At 36.8% G+C, this 26,067-nt stretch overlaps 1 protein-coding gene across 3 annotated transcripts in view; it reads left to right on the top strand.

The window, feature by feature from the left end:
* Positions 1-26,067, top strand: part of st7l (suppression of tumorigenicity 7 like) — a 57,516-nt gene that overhangs the window by 24,314 nt on the left and 7,135 nt on the right. For all 3 annotated transcript variants that reach the window (XM_012961092.3, NM_001011286.1, XM_031895919.1), the window contains 6 exons: positions 462-576; positions 1,577-1,649; positions 4,941-5,043; positions 15,196-15,346; positions 19,797-19,889; positions 22,626-22,765. In XM_012961092.3, the coding sequence (XP_012816546.1) occupies positions 462-576; positions 1,577-1,649; positions 4,941-5,043; positions 15,196-15,346; positions 19,797-19,889; positions 22,626-22,765 (675 nt within the window). The remainder of the gene's footprint in view (positions 1-461; positions 577-1,576; positions 1,650-4,940; positions 5,044-15,195; positions 15,347-19,796; positions 19,890-22,625; positions 22,766-26,067) is intronic.

The following is a 26,067-nucleotide window of genomic DNA, read 5'->3' as shown; positions in this document are numbered from 1 at the left end:
AGGTCGAACTTGATAGACTTTGGTCTTTTTTCAACCCAACTTAAATATGTAAATCAGCCTCAAAATAGATTAAGTTGAACAGGCTGCTGTTTATATATATATATATATATATATATATATATATATATATATATATATATATGTATAACTAACACTATGGTATTACATGAAGAATTAAGACAACCCCGAAGAAATGTGTAATGTAGCTGTAAGCTTAAAAGCAATGTTTAATGCTTTACAATTAGTTTGTTATACTCAAGACTTATGACTGATCATTTACATAAAGATTATATGGTTGGGTTGACTTGGGCAGTGTACTTTTTCTTTACTATTACAAAAACTCCTCTTAATTAACTTAAATTTACTTGAATGCACTGCAGAAATTGCACTTCATCATTAAGGGCACATGAATGGTATATTAATTCTATATTTATTTAAACTAATGATGTATTTACTTACAGTTAATGAAAGAGTTTCCTATTCTGAGCATGGTGAATATCCATGAAAACCTTCTGGAAGCCTTGCTAGAATTGCAGGCATATGCGGATGTTCATGCAGTGCTTTCGAAATATGATGGTGAGTTGTTTGTATGCTTGTATAGGTAGCAACAGCCTGTTTGTATAGTTTTATATTTTTTATATTGTCAGAATTCCTATAAGCAGCATGTTTAAAGAATTGTACATTTTCCTTTAAACTCATTCAGATATTGGATCTATTTTCCAGAATGCTTAGGACCTAGGGTTTTACCATAGGTCTGCTAAAAATCATTTAAATATTATTTAAACCCAATTGGATTGTTTTGCCACAAATATGGATAAATACAGCTTTGTAAGAATTGGGTTGAAAAACCCAACATACTGTTCTTCAACTTCAGCTTATTCTTCCGCTTTTTCTTATTATTATTATTCTTAGCACTCCTCATTTTCTAAACGCTATTCATCCTACAGTTCTAGGGGTACAACTTGAATCACATAGTCGTGGGGTCAGCCTGAATGAAAATATGATGATTGTTGGATGCCCAAAAGTGGGCGGAGCTGTGTGTTAACACCAGGGTCACTAGAGGACTGCATTTTTAGGATTTAACTCTTCACCTATTGAATTTTTTTGGTTTAAGTTTAAAATGCTGCCTTTATCACACTATTTATGTCAGGGTTCCGAAACTTTGCACAATCAGTCACTGGCTGACCATGTATTCAGGGTTAGAAAAAGTACATGGAGCCACCAACAGCCAATCCATTTCCACCCACTAAGTTTCATTGCATATAGCATAGGTAATTTTTTTTTAAACTTTCACTGATTGGGAGATGCAAAACTCTTTTGCTCAAGAGTATCATTGGGTGGCTCCAAAAATGGAACTGCGTCGAGGTTAAATAAATCTATCTTCTCTTTGGTAGTTTTTATATTTTTGCTATTGTAAGTTTATCAGAACAGTAAAGAATGTAGAAAAGTCAATATTTAATTTCCTCTAGTTTAAAATTCATTTTTTTTCCAGAAGAAAAATAAGAATAGGGAGAAAGAAAAAAAAAAAATAACCCTCCTTTTTTTTTTTTTTTTTTTTTTTTTGCCCTCCCTGCAGATATCAGTCTTCCAAAGTCAGCAACAATATGTTACACAGCAGCTTTGCTAAAAGCCAGGGCTGTTTCTGAAAGGTGTGTAGACTGTTTATGAATTACTGGATTATATTTTTATGACTTGATGTTCAATTATTTCTATTGTATTTAAAGGATATTAATATGTGATGTCACTAAGTTTAACGATTGACAAATGTAACAAGAACACTTTGTGTTGTCTAAACTTCACACATACACTCCCATATTCTGATTGGCAAGGCTTTGCTGATATAAACCTTTGTGACATGGAAAAAAAAATACTTTTGCAAGCATAACAGTAGCTTGTAACAAATGAAGAGCTGTGGAGGTTGCCCAAAAGTATCTGCAGAACAGTAAAATAAATATACTGTGGCTTGCAAAAGTATTCGGCCCCCTTGAACTTTTCCACATTTTGTCACATTACAGCCACAAACATGAATCAATTTTATTGGAATTCCACGTGAAAGACCAATACAAAGTGGTGTACACGTGGGAAGTGGAACGAAAATCATACATGATTCCAAACATTTTTTACAAATAAATAACTGCAAAGTGGGGTGTGCGTAATTATTCAGCCCCCTGAGTCAATACTTTGTAGAACCACCTTTTGCTGCAATTACAGCTGCCAGTCTTTTAGGGCAGTGCTGTCCAACTGGCGGCCCGCGACCCCCCTCTGTGTGGCCCCCCACCTGTCTGGCTGCTTTGATGGCTTACCTTTATGTAAGATTTAAATGGTATCAGTACTGTGATTAACTGCCCCCCCTGCATGGTTCTCACCTCAGATTCAGGCTGTAATCAGGCTGTATTGTTTAAATATGTAATCCCCTGTGTTGTTCACACCTTTTAATCTCTGCATTGTTCACCCCCTGCAGTGTTCACACCTCAGGCTCAGACTGTAATCACCCACATTGTTCCCCTGTTCACACCTCAGGAGCAGTAGAAACCCACAAATAATCCCTGCATACTACAAAAAGAACATATACTGAGGTGGTACTGCAATTAAAAAGTTAATATAATAGTTTAATATATAGTTATTGTGCAGACTGTAGGAGCAGTGCCAGCATTGTGTCACTGTAGGCTGCTTGTGTGTGCCATACACACAGGCAGCATAGGGCAAGCAGAGTATGGCACACACAGGCAGGGTAGGGAAGGCAGAGTATGGCACACACAGGCAGAGTAGGGCAGGCAGAGTATGGCACACACAGGCCAAGTTTGGCACAAACCAGCCAAGAATGGCGCACACAGTGAAAGTATGGCACACGCAGGCAGGGTAGGGAAGGCAGAGTATGGCACACACAGGCAGGGTAGGGAAGGCAGAGTATGGCACACACAGGCAGGGTAGGGCAGGCAGAGTATGGCACACACAGGCAGGGTAGGGAAGGCAGAGTATGGCACACACACAGGCAGGGTGGGGCAGGCAGAGTATGGCAGGTAGAGTATGGCAGGTTTTTGCTCTACTACAACCATTAATATGGGTATGGTCATGTGATAACATGGGTGTGGTTTCAAGTGGGTGCAGTTTCAAAAAGGGGAGTGGTCAAAACTGGCTTCCATTATCGGCCCTCCACCACGTTGGTCGGAAAAATTCCGGCCCTCGGTACAACAGAAGTTGGACAGCACTGTTTTAGGGTATGTCTCTACCAGCTTTGCACATCTAGAGACTGAAATCCTTGCCCATTCTTCTTTGCAAAACAGCTCCAGCTCAGTCAGATTAGATGGACAGCGTTTGTGAACAGCAGTTTTCAGATCTTGCCACAGATTCTCAATTGGATTTAGATCTGGACTTTGACTGGGCCATTCTAACACATGGATATGTTTTGTTTTAAACCATTTCATTGTTGCCCTGGCTTTATGTTTAGGGTCATTGTCCTGCCGGAAGGTGAACCTCCGCACAAGTCTCAAGTCTTTTGCAGACTCCAAGAGGTTTTCTTCCAAGATTGCCCTGTATTTGGCTCCATCCATCTTCCCATCAACTCTGACCAGCTTCCCTGTCCCTGCTGAAGAGAAGCACCCCCAGAGCATGATGCTGCCACCACCATATTTGACAGTGGGGATGGTGTGTTCAGAGTGACGTGCAGTGTTAGTTTTCCGCCACACATAGCGTTTTGCATTTTGGCCAAAAAGTTCCATTTTGGTCTCATCTGACCAGAGCACCTTCTTCCACATGTTTGCTGTGTCCCCCACAAGGCTTGTGGCAAACTGCAAACAGGACTTCTTATGCTTTTCTGTTAACAATGGCTTTCTTCTTGCCACTCTTCCATAAAGGCCAACTTTGTGCAGTGCACGACTCATAGTTGTCCTATGGACAGATTCCCCCACCTGAGCTGTAGATCTCTGCAGCTCGTCCAGAGTCACCATGGGCCTCTTGGCTGCATTTCTGATCAGCGCTCTCCTTGTTCGGCCTGTGAGTTTAGGTGGACGACCTTGTCTTGGTAGGTTTACAGTTGTGCCATACTCCTTCCATTTCTGAATGATCGCTTGAACAGTGCTCCGTGGGATGGTCAAGGCTTTGGAAATCTTTTTGTAGCCTAAGCCTGCTTTAAATTTTTCAATAACTTTATCCCTGACCTGTCTGGTGTGTTCTTTGGACTTAATGGTGTTGTTGCTCCCAATATTCTCTTAGACAACCTCTGAGGCCATCACAGAGCAGCTGTATTTGTACTGACATTAGATTACACACAGGTGCACTCTTTTAGTCATTAGCACTCATCAGGCAATGTCTATGGGCAACTGACTGCACTCAGACCAAAGGGGGCTGAATAATTACACACACCCCACTTTGCAGTTATTTATTTGTAAAAAATGTTTGGAATCATGTATGATTTTCTTTCCATTTCTCACGTGTACACCATTTTGTATTGGTCTTTCACGTGGAATTCCAATAAAATTGATTCATGTTTGTGGCTGTAATGTGACAAAATGTGGAAAAGTTCAAGGGGGCCGAATACTTTTGCAAGCCACAGTATCTTCTGTATAATTTTTAGGGATGAACCGAATCCAGGATTCGGTTCGGGATTGGGGCAAGATTTTGCCTTTTTTAGCAGTATTCGGATTCAGCTGAATCCATGCCTCTGGCTGGACCGATTCCTTAAAATCATATGACAATAGTGGATTCGGTGTATACACCTAATAATTTTAGGCTCATCAATAGTATCCTTCACTGATGCAGGTGCTTAGCTTGTTAAACGTCCACTAACGCTTGGGCATTTACAAGCAAAGGGTGCGCCCACTAGTTGATGTGGCATGTGTTGTTGTGATGACACACTTTAAGTGACACGTGATGTATCTGCATTGATCAATTTGTCCGTTTTCAATAAATCTTTCCATTTATGAATCTAGTTATGTTTTTAGATTTTCTCCAGAATCAGCCTCCAGAAGAGGGCTCAGTACATCGGAAATGAATGCAGTTGAAGCAATTCACAGAGCTGTTGAGTTTAATCCTCATGTACCAAAGGTAAAAAATATCTTGCATCCCTTTTATTATTAGTGGAGCATAAGTTATATTACATACTATACTTCCATTTATGGGTCAACCACATAACAAGGTGCTTGGCATTTTTATTAATAGCAGGACAAAGCAACGCACTCATCACTCAATGGTGATCTTCCTCAGGGAAAGCAAACTTTTTTTTTCCTGAGAAGGATGACCATGAAGTGATCGAAATTTTGGATTTTCTTCAATAAATGTTTTTACTCAATATACTGACGATTGTGGTAACCTGTCCTGCAATTACATGAAGTTTTTTACCTGCACCCAGGCAAGCTGTTGGACCTGTTATGTAAGTGGTCCTCATTATTGATTATATTTATTTTAGGCCTTTTTATTAGAACATTGAGGTATGATAATGAATAACCTGCCTAAATGGAATAGTACAATCTTCCTTTCAGAATCAGTGCTCTTTTATTACTTTATTTGATTATCATTATGTAGTGAGATTTAAGCTGCCCAACCACTATGCATTGCTATATGTTTGTGGCGGAGAGAAGTGAGCATGTATAATAAAAATAAGAGTTTAAAAACATTGTTTTATTCCACTGTCTTGAGTTTGAATGTATGCAGTGGGGCATGTTTATCAAAGGATAAATTATTTTAATTGCACAGAAATTAATAGAGAGCGGCAGAATTTGATGGCCTATGGGTGCTAGGGTTCAGTTTACTCTGCAAACCAGGCAGTGGTTTAGTTGAGAGCCTGGGAGATAAATGTGGATAAAAAGTAATAACAATTTGTAACCCCCACTTGCAGACTGAAAAAGGCAAAAGAGGAGACCAGTTATTAAAAAACTATGTAAAATGATAGTTTAAAAGATGATAAAAATAGGCCATTTTATAATGTGCTTAACTTAATGGTGAACTACACCATTCTTTACACCTGCCATAGCATTAACCAAAATTTGCATTATTGTGGGGGATGTATAAATATACACAGGATGCCACCAGCCGGAGCTTATGGCAGACAAAGTATTTTTATCACAACATCTCACCCTAGTAAAGCCAACAGCGGCATAGTCCTCAGGTTCAAAATTAAATGCAGGTCCCCTACTTTACTATACCCAAACACCAGTGTCTTAAATTACCCATTTATAACTCCTGTTCTGGTGAATGTTGACTTGTTGTGAAATACTGTGCATTATATTAAAAGGGGCTTACTGTAAGTGATGACATTCTGGTGGCTCTGGTGTGATTACAGTCTGGGGAAATTTTATCCTGAAATTTCTCCTATTTCCATTTTCAGGCAGTAAACTCCCTTTCCTGTGTGTGTGTATAGTAGTTTTAATAATAATACAAGATTAGCTTACAAAATTTAAAAAAAATCAGGAGCATAAGTTTGAATATGATCAGCCATACAAAGGGGATAAAATAGATCAGCAAGATTTAAGTGTTGCTCATTTCTAATATGAACAAAGTGAAAATGAAGTTACTAATTTTATTTTATTTATGTGGTAACATTTTTTTAAAAAATTGTGTGTGTTGCCTAGTGTTCTTTCTTTTACAATAAACTTTGTATATTCTGTTGTCCTGTAGACAAAAGGGCCAGCATAATTTACAGCACAGAAGTATTTTCCTGTTCGCCACATCAAACAGATTTGGCCCTTCCATGTCTTCTAAAAATAACTTCTCAAATTTCACGGCAGCAGTGGCAGAAAGTTTTAAGTTAGTCTCACCAGCCCAATTGATTATCTCTGTCCAGACTTGTTCAGAAATTTGTTTTTGAAACAGACATAGACAGAGACTTTGTAAAATTTTGGAACCTAATTGTCAATCATTGTAACATTGCTTTATTCTTTGTTTTTTAATTTTTAGGAATAAGTGGTTAAATCTGGATTATTTGTTTTTAATGTTCTCGTTCGGCTTACAATATTTTAGCAACAAAAGTGTTATGAAACATACTTGAATGCAGCATGCTGGAAGTATAATTACCCAGAAAGGTAGGCGAAACAGAACCTTATCAGGGAACTGGGTGTCTGGGTTTTAATCCAATTTTGGGATGCAGTCTGCAACACAAATTGTTTGTCACCAAGGAGCTAAATCCATAAATCTTAGATTGGAACAAAAACTAAATCCTTCACAAGAGATTTGCCGAATAATTAACCAGATCCTAAGTTTTATATTCTCATTCAATCAACACAGCTGCTGTTTGTAAACAAAAATGTATTGCTTTTGTTTTCTAGCACTTTAAAGTATTGTAGTTTTATTTTATTTTTTTATATTTATCTATTTATTTTATTTATAATATTTTATTATGGTGTGCTAAAAACACCCAACACTTCAATGGTATGATTGTAGAATTCATGCATATTTCAAGTGAATACAAAGGATCAAACGGAATCTTAAACCTAAATCTCCATGCCGTGCCTCCCAAGGCAGTACCCCAAAGGAATTGTGCTGAAAAATTATAAAACTACATTTTAGTCATGAATTTAATGCGTGTGAAGGTTCCCGATAACTTTTGAGACTTATCCCCAAAACACAGTACACCTTTCATTTGAAAGGTTTAAGGTTATTCCACATTAGGCCACAGGTACATGTAGATTTGCCTTTGGCAACTGTAGGACTCTGTGGCTTTCTATTCCAAAACATACAAACCGGATTCCAAAAAAGTTGGGACACTAAACAAATTGTGAATAAAAACTGAACGCAATGATGTGGAGGTGCCAACTTCTAATATTTTATTCAGAATAGAACATAAATCACGGAACAAAAGTTTAAACTGAGAAAATGTACCATTTTAAGGAAAAAATATGTTGATTCAGAATTTCATGGTGTCAACAAATCCCAAAAAAGTTGGGACAAGGCCATTTTCACCACTGTGTGGCATCTCCCCTTCTTCTTACAACACTCAACAGACGTCTGGGGACTGAGGAGACCAGTTTCTCAAGTTTAGGAATAGGAATGCTCTCCCATTCTTTTCTAATACAGGCCTCTAACTGTTCAGTCGTCTTGGGCCTTCTTTGTCGCACCTTCCTCTTTATGATGCGCCAAATGTTCTCTATAGGTGAAAGATCTGGACTGCAGACTGGCCATTTCAGTACCCGGATCCTTCTCCTACGCAGCCATGATGTTGTGATTGATGCAGAATGTGGTCTGGCATTATCTTGTTGAAAAATGCAGGGTCTTCCCTGAAAGAGATGACGTCTGGATGGGAGCATATGTTGTTCTAGAACCTGAATATATTTTTCTGCATTGATGCTGCCTTTCCAGACATGCAAGCTGCCCATGCCACATGCACTCATGCAACCCCATACCATCAGAGATGCAGGCTTCTGAACTGAGCGTTGATAACAACTTGGGTTGTCCTTGTCCTCTTTGGTCCGGATGACATGCACAGGCGTCCCAGATTTCCAAAAAGAACTTCGAATCGTGACTCGTCTGACCACAGAACAGTCTTCCATTTTGCCACACTCCATTTTAAATGATCCCTGGCCCAGTGAAAACGCCTGAGCTTGTGGATCTTGCTTAGAAATGGCTTCTTCTTTGCACTGTAGAGTTTCAGCTGGCAACGGCGGATGGCACGGTGGATTGTGTTCACTGACAATGGTTTCTGGAAGTATTCCTGAGCCCATTCTGTGATTTCCTTTACAGTAGCATTCCTGTTTGTGGTGCAGTGTCGTTTAAGGGCCCGGAGATCAAGTGCATCCAGTATGGTTTTACGGCCTTGACCCTTAACGCACAGAGATTGTTCCAGATTCTCTGAATCTTTGGATGAAGTTATGCACAGTTGATGATGATAGATGCAAAATCTTTGCAATTTTTCGCTGGGTAACACCTTTCTGATATTGCTCCACTATCTTTCTGTGCAACATTGTGGGAATTGGTGATCCTCTACCCATCTTGGCTTCTGAGAGACACTGCCACTCTGAGAAGCTCTTTTTATACCCAATCATGCTGCCAATTGACTTAATTAGTGTTATTTGGTCTTCCAGCTCTTCGCTCAAATTTACTTTTTCCAGCCTCTTATTGCTACTTGTCCCAACTTTTTGGGGATTTGTTGACACCATGAAATTCTGAATCAACATATTTTTCCCTTAAAATGGTACATTTTCTCAGTTTAAACTTTTGTTCCGTGATTTATGTTCTATTTTGAATAAAATATTAGAAGTTGGCACCTCCACATCATTGTGTTCAGTTTTTATTCACAATTTGTTTAGTGTCCCAACTTTTTTGGAATCCGGTTTGTACATTTAATTGGCAGTCTGAAAAGTTAAAACAGTTATGTAACAGAAAGATATAGAAACATCATGAATTTGTATTGCAAGGAAATGTCTGAAACATACAAATGAAACATACAAATCCTCCTTGGTGCTCTATAGTTATGCTGGTTTAAAGACATGGTTGTTAAGCTTTCAACCAATTTTGTTTTGTTTTTAATTTGGGCAGTCAATAAATTGCAGTTGCACCGACCAGTACAAGATGCAGAAGGCCCTATTCATTAGAGCTTTTACAGAAATAACTCAAATGTTTATATATTGTCTATTAACCCAGGTTTGTAGGAGAATCATAACTCTATTATGTTATTACCTATGTAAACAAACCACATCAAATATATTACGGTAGTATAGTGAATATATATATATTTTTTTTTTATTTCTTCAGCTATTCTACTATATAAGTCTCCTGGACTTCTACATCTGGTTGTAGCTGCCACCATGTGGCCCTATGTGTATAATGATGCTTTGGCAATAATGATGGACTTTTATAAATGTAACCCTTTCTTGGCCTAAAACAAGGTTTCTAGCTATTGTAAAGCAGAGCATGGTTGATCTATGAAAGAAAGTGGTGGTGTTGAGCTATACCGCATGTGTTGCAAAATCATTATATTAGCATGTAAAAAGGTAGTAAACAAGAAGCAAATGTTAATTAGACAAGGTAGATTTTTAGTAGTAATTTTCATAAGTTCAGCAGATATACACTGGCACCACTGTGGAGACAGAGGTTAGGTAGGTTTTAAGTTCACCTATTGGAATATCTGCAGGTGGTTCAGATCCCCTTCAGCAGAAACCTTAACGAGATTTTCTAGCCTTAGTTCCTTTCCTTTCTGTTGTCCCTTGAGTTTGAGGCAGAAATTTACCCAGCTAGGCTGCCTTTAATCTGTCTATCCTTAATTGGAGCTCAGTGCTATTCTTGCTACCTAAATCTGTCTCTATCTTACACTCCTGTAGTGTGCTAGACAGTTGCTAATCTAGTCACTTCTATTAGTTTATGGGGTCCCTGTTCCCCAACTTTCATGAAAGGGAATTCTTCTTTACATGGCATCCACATGTTCAGCAAGTGGAGGCCAAAGATGAAGAGCCATATGCTACTAACTACTTCATTAAATTACAACATGAAGTAGTCCTTTGCATAGGTTACCCAGGGACATAGGTAACATGGACCGGGGATCCCTTTGCCATTAGGTGATAACCCAAACCAGTCAGGTAATTTAACCCCATGGTTTCCTACACAAACATGTCCAGTAGAAATTTGCATGCTTCCATGCATGTTGTAATATTTTATCCTAATTATATTGCCTGCAATTTCCGGTATCTGCAAATGTGTACTCAGGTTGAGGCACTTATCTATCATTTTTGCTTTAGTGTCTCTCAGCTTTGCTAATTCATAAAAAAACTGCTTAGTATTCATAGAACAAGAATTTTTTGCTCTGGTTACAAATGTTGATGCAGGTAGGTGTCTGGGACAGCCAGGAGAGAGATGCCTGGTCCAGAGTCACACAAATGGTTTTCAGTAAAACATTATTAAAGTAAAATTGCCACAAGCATGACTCCTGGCAACTGATTTATGTGTGGTTTCATGTCATGCAGTATGAGAGACATTGAATTGTTTTCTTAGCTTTTTTTTGTCTGCCTGTCGAATTTAATAAACCATGCAGGAAGATAGCTAATTGCTGGAAGAAATTGGTGTTTGCTTGCATCAGTGATCAAGAGACGGGTAATTTTGTATCAGACAGTCTCAGACAGATTGTCTTTATCCTTTACTGTTCAAGGCCACTGTGAATACAGATCCTTATAGTGCAAGCTTAAGACCTGATATAGTTGAGGTATACTTAATCCAAAAGTGATGCCATATTGATACGTTTCTGATTACTTATTGTGAATGCACCAAATCATTTTTTTTTTGCAGGTGAGCCTAATCCCTCCCCAAATATGCCAACAAATGTGCAACCAGTGCATACAGAGCACCCTTAGCACTTATATAGGGTATCTGCAACCCTGTTTTTCAGGCATCTGCAAATACTATTCATTTTTATGTAAAGATGTGTAGAGAACAGTGAATGACATTTGACCCCACTTTATCTCCATTAAAAAAATACTATTCTAAACCACTTATCTGCTATGTAAATGTAGGATCTACAGCACTTTTTAAGATACTTTTATTAATCATAAATTGTCATAGCTTTTAAATAAAGCTTACAGTTGACATGTTTAAAATGTCATTTAAATTTTTGGTGTTGTTGGGTCTTTCATTTTATTGAACACACACAAAATTTTGCTCGCAGACAGTGAACAAAACTCCCAGAAATATCTTTATATTAAATAGCATTTTAATTTCTGTATGCCTGCTGATGCACATGCTTCAAAATTCAGAAGTGAGTGTTGCAAACTTAAGGGTTAATTCATCAAACTTTAAGAACCCATTCTTTGTTTTTCTCAAACTATGTGAAAATCCCTGTGTTTAGGAATTTACTACAATAATTTTTTTTTCTTGCGTAAAAGCAGTGTAGAAAATGTCTCTTCCCCAAGCACAAATTTCCCTTTATTCACTGTGACAATTTATCATGCACCTTTCAACTTAGTCTGCTGTTTTTTTATGCTTGCAGCAGTTTTGCCCAGGGGTTAAAATGGTTTTCACCATCTTAATTGTGTCTACTTTGCATTTACGATGTTGCGTTTGGGGTTTATCCATGGGGTTGTCTGCATTTGAGGTTATCCATGTGGGGTACCTTAAGTTGAAATGAAATGTTTCAATTACAGCAACTCTCTGTGAAGTGCATACGTTTTTTAGCCTTTGTTAGATGACAAATGACTTTTCTTTATTACAGACACAGGGTCGGTTTCTGTCTCATTTAGCTTTGGGTGTTTAATAGGCCAGCTTCCATAGGAGCAAATGTTTAAGCAATGGTGAAGTATGAGAACTGGAAGATTAATTCTAAAAGATTACATTATCTGCTGGTAATTATGGCAACCTAATACAGGGGAGAGGTGTTTTTTTTTTTTATGGAATCATGAAAAAGAATCCGTGTGGGAAGACATTTTGCCCTACCACAGCAATTCTAATTATTTTCTGGGAACTAGGCACTAGCTCTTCAGCTAAATTCTCTATAATAAGCTTGATGTATTAAGGGGTGGAAGGTTAGCAAATCTTCTTATCTATACTGTAAAGGGTATTTTATTTTCTTTTAAGATTTGCAGTTTTCTTTACAGCTCCCAAGTTGATCACATATGAAAGGTTTTTTTTTGGTGGGAGAGCTGCTTTGCTTGCCACTGTAATACGCAAGGAACCTACAGTAATCTTTTCCACCTTGGTGGTGTCATCATCTCCCTTTTAAAACCCCTCTGGGTTGCAATAAGATGATATCACTAGAAGTTTAAATCCTAGAAAATGGATGATAATATCTTGAGGAATCTGCACCTCTTCTGTCTAGGGAAAAAACACTGTAATTTTGAACATAAAATATCGTTTTTGTGCAGTAAATCAGGAAAAGTAACATGAACTTTTGAACTTCAGACATATTCTCCATCTTTCAACCTTTATTTTATTGAGTGCATTGTGTGTCAGAAAGCATATGTCAGTGAACTATGTAATGTTACCTATTATTTTCCTAGCTGGTTATTAAAAAGGGGAATCAAAACCATGTAATATTGTACAGCGACATGTTTCTTTTTACTGTGGTGATTAAACATAATCCAGGATACTAATTTAATCCCAAACTAAAGCCCTGACAGATATATCATTTATCTGTTGTTTATACAGAACCAATGCCTTTACATTGTATGGAACAGAGAGAGACTTAAAACAATTCGACAAAAGTAGGAGCAAACTGAAATTTTATAGGAGCAGACAGTGACTTGTATTAGACAAATGAAAAAGTGGAAAGACACAGAGAAACAGGTTCCTTATATTGTTATACTCGAAAAAAAGATTTTACTATCACATAGGAGTGTGATTTGTGGAGAAAAACAAGATGGAGGAGGTAGAATATAATATAAGATATCTAAAAGTTAGCAGATATCAGGAGGAGAAGGAGCCATAAATAGATCTATAATGAAAGAGAATATTGGACTATTTTTACTACCACATTGAAGATTTTACATACTTAATTTGAATAAGATTTTGAGGCTTTTAGTACAACATGCAGGACACAAGTTTTATTTTCACTTCCTTTTTTCAAACACTAAAAGACATATATAATATATTTGTGACTGTGAAGTGCGTTGGTTATTTTTTAGATCTACAGTAAAATTTACATTTGCAGTTTCACCTGCACTAGCCGGTTATATATTAAATTAATTTTCAGAGAAAAAACTTTTTATTTTTGTATTATTGTAAATGTCCCTGTTCTCTGTTTTTATCCCTTTTTTAAAAATTTGTCAAAAATTTGTCAAACATTATTGCCAGCACACTTGGACTTTAAATAGTGTTTTCTATATTTCTTTATATACATTTATTATCTGAATTGGTATATATATATATATATATATATATTTTTTTTTTATTTTTTTTTTTTTTTTTAATATGGGTGTGTGATAGCTAGAAGAAAGTTGTATGTTCCATGGTTTTTACAGTTTTAAAGCCAACAAGAATCAATTATATGTTCTTTAAAGGTGCAGTCTCACATATCCCACAATCTATATTATTGCTGATGGATATTATATGATATTAGAGGAAGCTGCATCTGCTAATTATTTTTTTTAAAAAACCATTCACGGCTGTTAAGTAAATTACTTCAAATTGTTACTTTTGAAGGACTTTATAAAGTAACCCTTGAATACAAGTAGGTTTTTTATTTTGTTGCATGGAACATTTTCCCACAGAGGATCCATGAAGACCATCATTGGTGTGTTTGAACAAAGAGGATTAAAAAGGATTAACTAACATATAGTCCTCTGACGTGATAGCCTAGGGCAAGAACAGAGAAAGCTGCTCATGCAGTTAACAAGCTTTGCTTGACCAGAGCCCAACCTTATAAGTGTGGTTAAAAGAATGAAGGAACTTTTGCCACCCCAAATAATTGACTAAACCAGAGATTCAAACACATACACAGCAAATGGCAAACCTAATTAACATGTTTTTGTACTGATTCGGTTTATTTACATTTTTTCTCTTCAAAGTAAAATTACAAAGAGGTGTTTAACAACAAAATGTCACCTTCTATTTAACTGTCACAAGGCATTGTGAAGTGGCAAATTTTGTGAAGTAGTCATTTACTATTGGTATAGGCATATGTACACCTCTTAGGAACCATAATTTAAGCATATGCATTCCATGCATGGCCTGCATAGAGCCCTGGGGCATCTCTCAGGTACATTTTGGCTGGAATCATGTTCTTGCCAAACCTTGGAGCATGTTACGTAGCTGTTCTGATATGATGAACCTGGAGGTTGTTTTGTATGCGTAAATTGTGTTTTTGACCTTGCTGGGTAATATTGAGTTAGGGTTGCAAACTTAACGTGTAGGTGTTAAAAAGCCTTTAAAATCACTAAGCCATACAAAAATGGTTAACATTAGAGGGTGAGGTGCAAATAGAGGGCCATTTTCTAGGGTCCAGCATAAAAGGGATTCATGCTGAACCCAGCAGCATCAGTGTAAGGAACCTGTGGCTCTTAAGGTGGTGCAGTTTAACAACACCTGGTTTTAATTTACTTTGTCATGTTTCTGTTTTCAAAAGGTTTTCCAACCTTCCTTCATTGCTGGGTCTCCCTTAGTTCTGTGTATCAGTATTTTCTATTTAAACACCAACATGCATCTTAGTTCTGTTGGCCACAAACATAATCGCCAAACCTTGGCTACAGTGGAAGCACTTTAAAGTAGTCATATTTCTCACAGGAATGCACAATGGTGTCTTATATTTCTGTGCTGATCATAATCTTTGTATTTTCTTTATTTTTTTAGTACTTACTTGAAATGAAGAGCTTGGTCATGCCCCCAGAACACATATTGAAACGGGGGGACAGTGAAGCTGTAGCATATGCTTTCTTTCACCTCCAACATTGGAAACGAGTTGAAGGTGCACTAAACTTGCTGCAGTGTACATGGGAAGGCAGTAAGTATGTGTTATTACTAGCTTGCATCATTGCCTAGGTTCACAACCTGTCAATCTTAATTACATTGTCAGCACCCCTGGAATGTTTTGCTGCCTGTATTAGTTTCAAAGAGAGCTTGTAGCAATTGTGTTATGGTTTAAAGTGGCAGTACTAATTTAGTGATCTGAATGAGCTATTCAGAAGACATCAAAGACATCGGCATATCTCTCTCAAGCGCAGTGTGAGCTTGGCATTAAAGATGTGTTTAAATAAATCAAGACATGCACATACCTTTTATCTTTTATTTGCAAATAGGCATGTATAATTTTTTTTAAAGAAAAATTATTAGTGTGAAATAAGCTAGTGTAGACTTTTGTAAAAGTAAGAATAGCAAACAAATAATATGTATTATCAGTAACCCAAAGTAACAGTGATTCATTGTAGAAATGATTTAAATGTTTAAATGTTTTTGCTTCCAATAAGGATTAATTATATCTTAGTTGAGATCAGGCACAAGGTACAAGGTTTTATTATTATAGAAAAAGGAAATAATTTTAAAAAATTAGAATTATTTTCTTATAATGGAGTCTATTGGAGATGGCCCTTTCTGGATAACTAATTTCTGGATTACTAATTTCTGGATAACAAACCCCATACTTGTGTGTGTTTATTAACACTCTGGTCTTAATTAACCCTTTCCCTGCCAAGCACGTAGGTACTACGGTGTTTTAAAAAAGGCAGTTTCCTGCCGACACCATAGTACCTACGTTTTCTTTCCCTATCTCACTCTCTCTGCATCGGCGGCAAAAGCCAAACCCCTTCCGCAACGAGCGGAGGGGGTTGGGGGGGATGGTCCTGCGATGCGATTATCGCAGGACCATCCTACAAGCAGCAGATGCGATCGCATCGCATCTGCTGCTTGTACTGCTTCCTGCTTCCCCCCTGAGCCGCCTCCCACTTACTTCCTTTCGACGACTGCAGCATGGAGGAGCAGGGACCCGATCTGATCTTCAGGACAGGTAAGTGTGAGTTCATTTTTGTTTATACACACTTTTACACACACTTACATACATTTATATACATTTATACACACATACAACACAATTTAGCACAGGTTGGTTTTTTTTTTTCTCCCCACTTTGCACACTTATATACACTCATATACACTCATATACACTCATATACACACTGTCACACAACTTTTGTGCACATGTATACATAAACTTTTTAAAAAAATTTTTTTTTTTTTCATTTTACTTCTTTTTTTTTTTTTTTATTTCCCCCAAAAACTGTTTATTTTGACAGCGTGACTATTGGATCAGATATTCTGACCACTAATTACACTGTCATGTGACTTATTTTCTTGTTTCACTGATTTGCACATTTTTATCCCTATATTAGTATTCCTGATCTGTTTTAGCATAGCTTTGCCATGTGTAACTTTGGTGTACAAAAATAACTTTACCTATTTTGAATTCATCAGAATGTGTACTTTCCAAAAATATATGGTTTTCTGGGGGTCCCTGTGTAGTTTGGGGGTCTTACTGCATATAATAGGCCGTCAGGGGGCTCTGTGTGCAAAAGCTGAGTTGGCAGGCGAGAAATCCTTATGCGCTATTTTCATTTTGGGGTCAGTACATACCGCAGACTTTGGTATATCTATGCATATTGGGCATCAAACTGTTCAGTAGGCCTCTGGTGTTCCTATTTGGGGTGACTTGCCTTTGTACGCAAGAAATTGTGTGAGATAAATGCGGCAAACTGCAACATTTTTATGCGATTTTCTCAAATGTCATAAAAACCACTAACTTTAGGAAAGCTTTGCAGATAGGTACTTTGGTGTAGAAAGGACTCTTTACCCTTTTTGGATTTTTCAGAATGTGTACTTTCTAAAAATATATGGTTTTCTGGGGGTCCCTGTGTAGTTTGGGGGTCTTACTGCATATAATAGGCTGTCAGGGGGCTCTGTGTGCAAAAGCTGAGCTGGCAGGCGAGAAATCCTTATGCGCTATTTTCATTTTAGGGTCAGTACATACCGCAGACTTTGGTATATCTATGCATATTGGGCATCAATCTGTTCAGTAGACCTCTGGTGTTCCTATTTGGGGTGTGTTGCCTTTGTACGCAAGAAATTGTGTGAGATAAATGCGGCAAACTGCAACATTTTTATGCGATTTTCTCAAATGTCATAAAAACCACTAACTTTAGGAAAGCTTAGCAGATAGGTACTTTGTTGTAGAAAGGACTCTTTACCCTTGTTGGATTTGTCAGAATGTGACTTTCCAAAAATATAGGGATTTTAGGGGTCACCCTACATTTCTGCAGCTTCTACCCCTCATAAAACTGCCATGTGTTTATGAATTAGGTAAAGATAAGCCATGAAATTAGTGTGCACAAGGTATATTTGGGGGTCTCTAAGTGCCATGTGCTTTGATAAACCTATGTACAGTGGGCACCAAACTGTTCGGTACACCTCTGGGGTTCATATTTAGGGTGTTTTATCTTGGTAGCTAATGACCTGTAGAAAATAGGATGCTGTATAGTGGAAGTTTTGAGGTGATTTTTGGAAATGCCATAAAAATCATCAAACTTAGGAAAGCTTTATGGCTTGGTACTTTGGAGTAGAAAGACATGGGTACCCATTTTAGATTCGGGGGGATGTGTACTTTCCAAAAATATATGACTTTCTGGGGTGAATGTACTTTTTACTAGCATTATCCCACATATAATGATGTAAATGTATTGATTTTGCAGAAGCTGAAATGACAGAAATGACGGTACATATGGGTATATGTTCTCATTGGGGCCCCTACATGCCACATACTTAGGTAAACCTATACATATTGGGCATCAAACTGTTCAGTGGGCCCCTGGCGTTCATATTTAGGGTGTTTTATTTGGTTACTTTATGACCTTTAGGAGTTAAGATACTATAGACTGGAAGCTTTGAAGCGATTTTAAAAAATTTCACAAATTTTGATAAAAACCAATAACTTTAGGAAAGCATTGCGACTTGATAGTTTACAGTAGACAGACAGTTGTGCCTATTCTGGATTCCCCAGAATCTCTTCTTTCTAAAAATGTTAAATTTCTGGGATAAACTTTCTGTTAGCGGAATTTTTGGCCTTAAAATCTAAAGTATGCAGCTTTCTGGAGCAGTGCTTTGGAAATTTGGTAGTGTACTGCTGGGAGTTTGTGACCTATACAAGTGAGAAATCTCCATAAAACTATATATATTTGGTATTGGCACGTTCAGGAGACATGGGACTTTCCATCAGGTGTATTTTCATGCATAAAATATTTTTTGTTTCTGGTATGTGTGTTTATATTATGGAAAATATAATTTTTTTTCATTTTTTAGACATTTAGAAGCCTATATCTTGTTACAAAATGGGAATTACACAAAAATTCTACCATATTTTAAAAGCTTAGGTTGTCCTGAAAAAAACAATATATTGTTTTCCTGGGTAAACTAAAAGTTCCCCCAAGGAAAGGCCCCTAAAGTGAAACAGTGCAAAATGTTAAAAAACTGTCTGGCAAAATAAAGAATTAAAGGGAAATAAAGGTATAAGCTACTAACCTCCCTCCCACTAGAATAAAGATATTATAGATATACTACCAAGTGTTCAGAAGTGACTTGTTGTCAGTTTTTGCTGATAATTGTATATATTTTAAGTGTAATTTGTTGACTGCTTTAATCCCTTCCCTTTCCTCCCCTTTTTCTTTTTCTGTACCCATTTCTTATGAAAAATTGATAATAAAAAAATTAAAAAAAAAAACTGTCTGGCAGTAGAAGTTCCGCTTTGTTCAAAACGGCTGGCAGTGAAAGGGTTAAAGGAAAACTATACCCCAAACAATGTAGGTCTGTATGTATATTGTAATGTATATTGCATAAACCAGCTCATATTTAAACCCTACTTCATATAAATAAACCATTTTCATAAAAATTATACTTTTTAGTTGTGCTATTGGGTAATTCTAAATAGAAAATTGCCATTTTAAGAATTAAGGCCCCCACCCTGGGATCATAGGATTCACAGTGCACACAAACAAGCCATGGCACACATACTTGCTAGGCCACATCAGCCAATGAATGGACAGAGTTCTGCCTTTTGCTTCCACACTTCTTCCGGTTACAGTTAGAGCTGCATTATTTCACAGCCCATCACTAAATGGTGGATCAAGGTAAAGGATGTAAAAGGACAATATTTACTGATATATATATTCCAGTTTGGCAATATTTTTTAATAGGTCATTTAATATAATTCTGGGGGTATAGTTTTCCTTTAATACAAATGTTGAGCTTGTCTCCAATGTTGTCGAAAATGACAGTAAAAGTGACTGTCACTTTTTCTGCTGTCATGTACAAAATATTTGCTAATGTGTGTGACGTTGTTATTGTTCAATTTGGCTGTTTTTTGTAAAGGCTTAAGTAATTAAAAATTTTAATGTCTGTCTCTTTTTCAACAGCATTTAGGATAATTCCATACCCTTTAGAAAAGGGCCATCTCTTCTATCCCTACCCTGGATGCACTGAAAATGTTGACAGAGAGTTATTGCCTGGTGAGTGTATTGTGCACCTGTACATCAGAATATCCTTAAATGTCTATAATGAAAATAATCTGTGACTGTGCCATTAACCTTTGTGAATACACAATATAATTTTTGTGCTTTTACTCTTATATAAAAAATTAACTTTAAATCACCGTGTAAGCTGTCTTGCTCTACAAGACTCCAGCAAGAGAAAATATCTGATTAATGGTTTGTGACAATTCTATTACTGGTCATACATGAATGAGCAGGATTACTTGCTAAATTTACTGATAAAATTGTCTGGCACCGTGTCCAACAGTTACATTTTAATTAAATGTTTTGAATTGCAAAAGCTAAAAGGGAGAATGTAGTAAAAGTTGTAAACTGAAAAAAAAAAATCACACACGAATAAAAATTTGCATTTGTAATGTAATATTCTTTATTAGACTGTTACTGCCTTGTGAATTTTAATTGTACATTGCACACTTGTAAGACATGCCTGAAGGTGGAGTAATCTTTTGTAGCAAACATAACTTTTTCAGTAAAAATTTTTATTACATACAATGTGGACTGGAGGAAATCGTCGCTAAACAGTTTCCAGTTCCACAAAAGCTATATTAAATACAAGCAAAGGTAAAAATTTCTTTACGCAGAGGCATACATTTTCACATTGACAATATTTTTCCATTACCAACTTTTATTGTATTCCACCGAAAATATTTATTTCAATTATAAGGGTATTGTGTTTAAGTAGTAATACCTAAAAATACGTGCTTGTTCTAGTTAGATAAATATAAAGAAAAATTCTAATTTATCAAACTCATAGCCATGTATTTTTAAGTAGGCAATACTACCTTATACTAGAAAAGTTGAACTGCAGTATATAAATCCTTCCACCCTAGTGCTGTTTTTTTTTTATGCCAGTTTCACAATGTAAGCATGTAATCTGACAATATGACTAAAATCTATAGCTCTCCTGCCTCGCGGGACACATCCGTCTTCAGTAACCATCAGAAACATTTCAAACTTGTTTGTGAAAAGAAAAAACTTCATGGGCAGATTTAATCTCAACATGCATCTGAGGACACCACATTTTGGGGAAAAATACCTAAGAATCATTTTGTACTTTGGCCTCTACACTGTGTTGTTTTTTGTATGTTTAATATAGTTATATTATCGTATCCTATAATAATTCAGCTGTATTAACCTATGAGGTGCTTGATTATGTATGGGGTTAAACAGTCTCTTTAAGGTTTGTGTGGCTTCAAAGCAAATATGCCATTGATTGCCTCTCCCTACTACCCCCATCAAATTTGTGCTAGTGCTAACCCCTATTCTTCTTATGATATAGCTTTTTTATCAGTGATTAAATGCCTACTACTTGCACCATTGGTCTGTGCAAACTAGAGATAATAACCCTTTTATGATGGTGTGTTTTTTCAAGAAAAAATAGCCTGTGTAAGGTACCCTACGACATGTAAAAGGGATGTGATCTGTAACTGGCACTTTTATCACAACGTGCCTTGTGTGACATTTGCTTTATAGACACACACTTTTAATGCTGTGGCTGATGTTTCCTTGATATTTCACACAATCTTGTAACCTTACCCTGGGTTAAACAGAAAAAAAAACTATATATATAAATTCAAACAGTAAGCATTCTATTACATGAGTTGTGAATGGTAGCCAGAAGGGGCAAGAGTACTAAGGGTCACAAGAACACAGTCCTTAGTGCTCATGCAGAGTACATATCTATTCTGGATCTGCCTGTGCTCTGTACTTTGCACTTGATGGCAATATGTATGTATGTATGTATGTATGTATGTATAACTTTATTTATAAAGCGCCACAAGGGTACGCAGCTATGTACAGTCTTACAGAATACAAAATTACACACAGGGAGGACGAGTGATATAATAAATAAATACAATAAATACATATATGTATATATATATAAGTGCCATGTGGTATGAGACACAGTAGGAAGGAGGTCCCTGCCCCGTAGAGCTTACGATCTGAGTGGTTGGGTAACATACAGGTACAAACTGGAAGGTAAGAGTGCATCAGGTATGGGCATTTGCCCTTAAGCGCAGGACTGGGCAAATATTGCACATTGTCTGTCCAAGGGACAAAATTAATTTGTGTTTTTTATTTTTAGGGTAAATTCTCTTGCATTATGAACAACTACACATTTTTTTCTCAGTATTCAATGGTTGAATAAAGTAATTCACTTTTTTCTGATGGAGACATTACATTAACCACTTAATCTTGCTTGGGGTGTTTCTTTCCAACAGTTAATGAGTTTTGACTATGCCTGGTTTCAGAGTCATGTGTTGGAAATTCCTTTAAGAGCAAAGACACCACCCAGACCCACCCAGCAAAGACCAACCCTATATGCCACCCATTGAAGTCATGGCTCTGTGCCAAGCCCCTTGTTTTACTTTTGCGTCATGCCGCTTCTGTAGCATTTTCTATAGACTTTCACAGAACAGTTACATTTGTTTACGACTGCTATGTGCGGTGTTGCTAATGAAGTTTATAGAAAACTGATGTTTTTTATATGAAGTTTCCATATGTAAGATTGTCACATTACTGGTACAGTTTTGAACTATGGCGTCAGGCCCTATACAATATTTACATGTAACATGTACACAGTACAAATTCTTCATATATGTAAGACAAAAAGGAGGAAAATTCTTCCCTCTGTAAGTGAGCTAAATGTATTTTGTAAGCGTGTTCACTATTTTTCTCCCTTAAATATTGCAGCTTTCCATGATGTGTCTGTTTACCCAAAGAAGGAGCTTCCTTTCTTTATTCACTTCACTGCTGGACTGAGTTCATTTACAGCAATGCTGGCTCTTCTTACACATCAGTTTCCAGAGCTAATGGGTGCTTTTGCAAAGACTGTAAGTAAAATTTAGTTAGTAACTATTACTACGTAACTATGCATAACTTCCCATTATGGAGAAATAGCAGAAGGTTGTATTTTATCCATTGATTGGCTTAATCAAGTATGTGTGTTGACATTTCCACTGTAATTCAAGGGTGCCACTAATTCTTTGGGGTTAACATGGCCAGACAAAGATGGTTTTTTAAATGTACTAAAATTTGTATGTTTTGGTAAGTCAGGATTTCCACACATCCATGGACATTCTAGAAATACATTTAAGTGAATTTGCCAGTTATATGAAGCAATGAAGTCTTACCATAAAAAGAGCAAAGTTAACAAACTGAACAGAACATTGAATCCCAAAAAGAAACAATCCTGTACTTTGGAAGGTTAAAAATACCCATCACTATTATTATTGTTACTAATGTGTATTTATAAAGCAACATATTCCACAGGCCTATAAAATAGATGGGTATATAGATACAGATTACACTCAAATATTGACTGATACAAGAGCTCTGCTTAATAGGGCTTATACTTTAAAAGGGGAAGGAGAGAAAAGATGTAGGGGTTGAACAAAATCAAGAGTCGACCCCCAATAACTGCCTGTAGATGCTTAAATGACAAGTATAAACACAATACAGTTAAAACAACTTAAAACATTTTTTCGATCTGTAGATAAATCAGGATAACTGCAGTTAGAGAAGCCAATGTGTTGCTATTCCTAGAATTAAATATGTACATAATAAGTGATCTGACGTTGGAGCACTGAGACCTCTTCAATTATAGCATCTTCAAAAATGCTGCATTTCATAAAATCTGCATTTTCTGGAGATTGACTTCCATTCTATTTTGGTTACAATAAGTATGTTTTGGTTTTTGTAAGTATATTGAATTAGCATTGCAATGCTCTGTACGTGTGCTGTGTGCATGCTGCAAACACCATGGTCTGCTTTCTGGGGCTGGTAGAATAGCTTCCAAAGTTTGTGATGTATGTTCTGTCCTGTGTGTAAATCCATTACTTCTTCACGTCACAACAGAGGAACAATTTATTCTGATATAATAGAAATAATAGAATTGTACCATTAGATGTATAGGTACAAGCATGCTTTGTATTCAACCTAACTGCAATACATGGTGCATAGAGAACAAATATACTACAAAAAACATAAAAACCTCAATAAAGATTAACCATAACTTTAAAAGATTGCTTTGTAGCCAGAGGGGTTAAGTTAACAAAGCATATTTCTTCCTGGATCTGTATACTAATTTTTGTCAAAGCAGTTGCAGGCCTGGCGGTGGGGCCTCCTTTCTGCTAACTTCTGCTATGCGTTAAGTGAAAAAATGCAGTTGGACATGGCTGTGATTAATTTCTCTGCAGTCCCTAGCTGGCTGTACTGTAAGCATGAGCTTGGATATCTGGATCATTGATTCCTCTAGGACGTTGTTAGCTAAACTGTATGGTTTGCAAATGGACATAAACAAGGGCTTACATTTGCAAGCATATGCAGTCTTCTACTCTGATGCCTGTACCCTCCAAAAATGCTGAATAAACGGTGGGATTCGTCATGGGATGCTGATGTCCCCAGTTGGGTGTGAATTGTTGAATGGTTTAATCTACTGAATAAGTTGATGCTTGTTATGTAATTGGTGAAATAGGAGCACTGATATGAGCAGGTCTAACTTTAATGCGAAGGAATTTAGTCTCATAAATACATTTTCTTAAAAGTAAACAGGTTTTTATAGAATGCAATCATTTAACAGGAAGTAATATTCAGTTATGTGGTACATATACAGTGAAGGAAAATAAACCTGGCACTTTGCTTCAGAAGTTAACAAAGAAATAAAATCTATGGCATACATGGTTAAGACTGCACAGATAGATTTCAGTAAAAGCCTTGAGAAATAGGTAGCAGAGGATGTAAACATGTATCAGACAGAGCAAAATTCCTCACATATACCTTAGCCAAGATAAATGGGTAGTTTTCAAGCCCCCCAAACAAACCTGCTTACAATCAATTTCATTTTCTTTATAAACACTGTCTTTTGTGTGTTGGAGGCAGAAGCACACATACACTGCCGCACAGCTCAAGTGATATCTATATTTACCATGATTAGCTGTCTGTCTTCTCTCAGCTTTTCCATGGCTTAAATAACTAACAGTCATGTGACACCAACATGTTTGGAAGCATTTTATCAATAGCATTAGCATTTACCCTTTTATGGCGAAATCAATTTAGGAATATCGTAACATTGCACTGATAGTTTTCAGGCTGCATCTTTACAAATGAAGTTAATTCCCAGGTGTGTGTTGTTATGTGTTAGATGGCATTTTTTAATGCATATATACCATTTTAACTGAAATCTGCACTCATCACGTTAATTTGAGCATAGTAAAAAGTCTTTTTAACGTGTTTTGCACATATACTGGTACAGATACTATAGATTTATAGATCTGAGATTAAATGTGAAGAAAATAAGAATGTCCAAAACAGGGCACTGATTGTTGAAAGGTCTTATATCTTTTCTTCAGAGATGAGGTGAACATTTAATAGTCCCATATGAATCTGTCTTTCTGGTTGCTAGGGTCACTTACCCAAGCAACCAGTAAGAAGTTTTCATTCCAGGTCTGAAAAAGACAAAGAATTAACAAAACACTAAAAAAATATTCCTTGTTCCTTATTTGCTAATGAGTGTTTAATAAAATTGAACCTACAAACCTGACTGCATGTAAGACCCTCTTTCATTTGGAGCAGAGAATTTTCTCAGGAAAGTTTTGTGTCGAGATATGAGACCACACACTTTGGCTAGATAACAGGGACAGGCAGAAGGTGTTTTCACATTGTTTCAAAAAGATTTTTTTTATTCCATGAAAGAAAAGCAATTGAAACAATTGAATGCATGTTCCTTTTTTAATAAAGACATCTTTTTACAGAGAACGTTTTATTATGCATTTTTTTTTATGCTCATTTTACCACATGCAGGGAAGGATACAAAGTGCAAAAAATGGCACAAGCCTCCACGTTTTTGCACACTTTTCCCTCATCTGCACTTTGCTGAATGGCTGCCAGTCTCTGCTCTCCAAACTGGAGCACAGACCCCTATATCAGCCCCCTACATATAGCCCTGCCTGTGTTTAGCATTACTGTATTCGTTCCTATGGCAGGCCCCATCCTTGTTGCAGAGCACAGATATGTTCCTACTGAAAGTTCTCTGAGAATAAGCTCTAAGGGATTCATAATAATATAAATATAAAAGTATTCATTCTCGAGGTATAGTTCTCCTAGCTAAGTACTGCCCACGCAGTCACTGTTTGCT

Source organism: Xenopus tropicalis, chromosome 2 (assembly GCF_000004195.4).
Source record: "Xenopus tropicalis strain Nigerian chromosome 2, UCB_Xtro_10.0, whole genome shotgun sequence".
In the NCBI taxonomy this organism is placed as follows: Eukaryota; Metazoa; Chordata; class Amphibia; order Anura; family Pipidae; genus Xenopus; species Xenopus tropicalis.
This window is presented reverse-complemented; position numbering and strand designations above follow the sequence as displayed.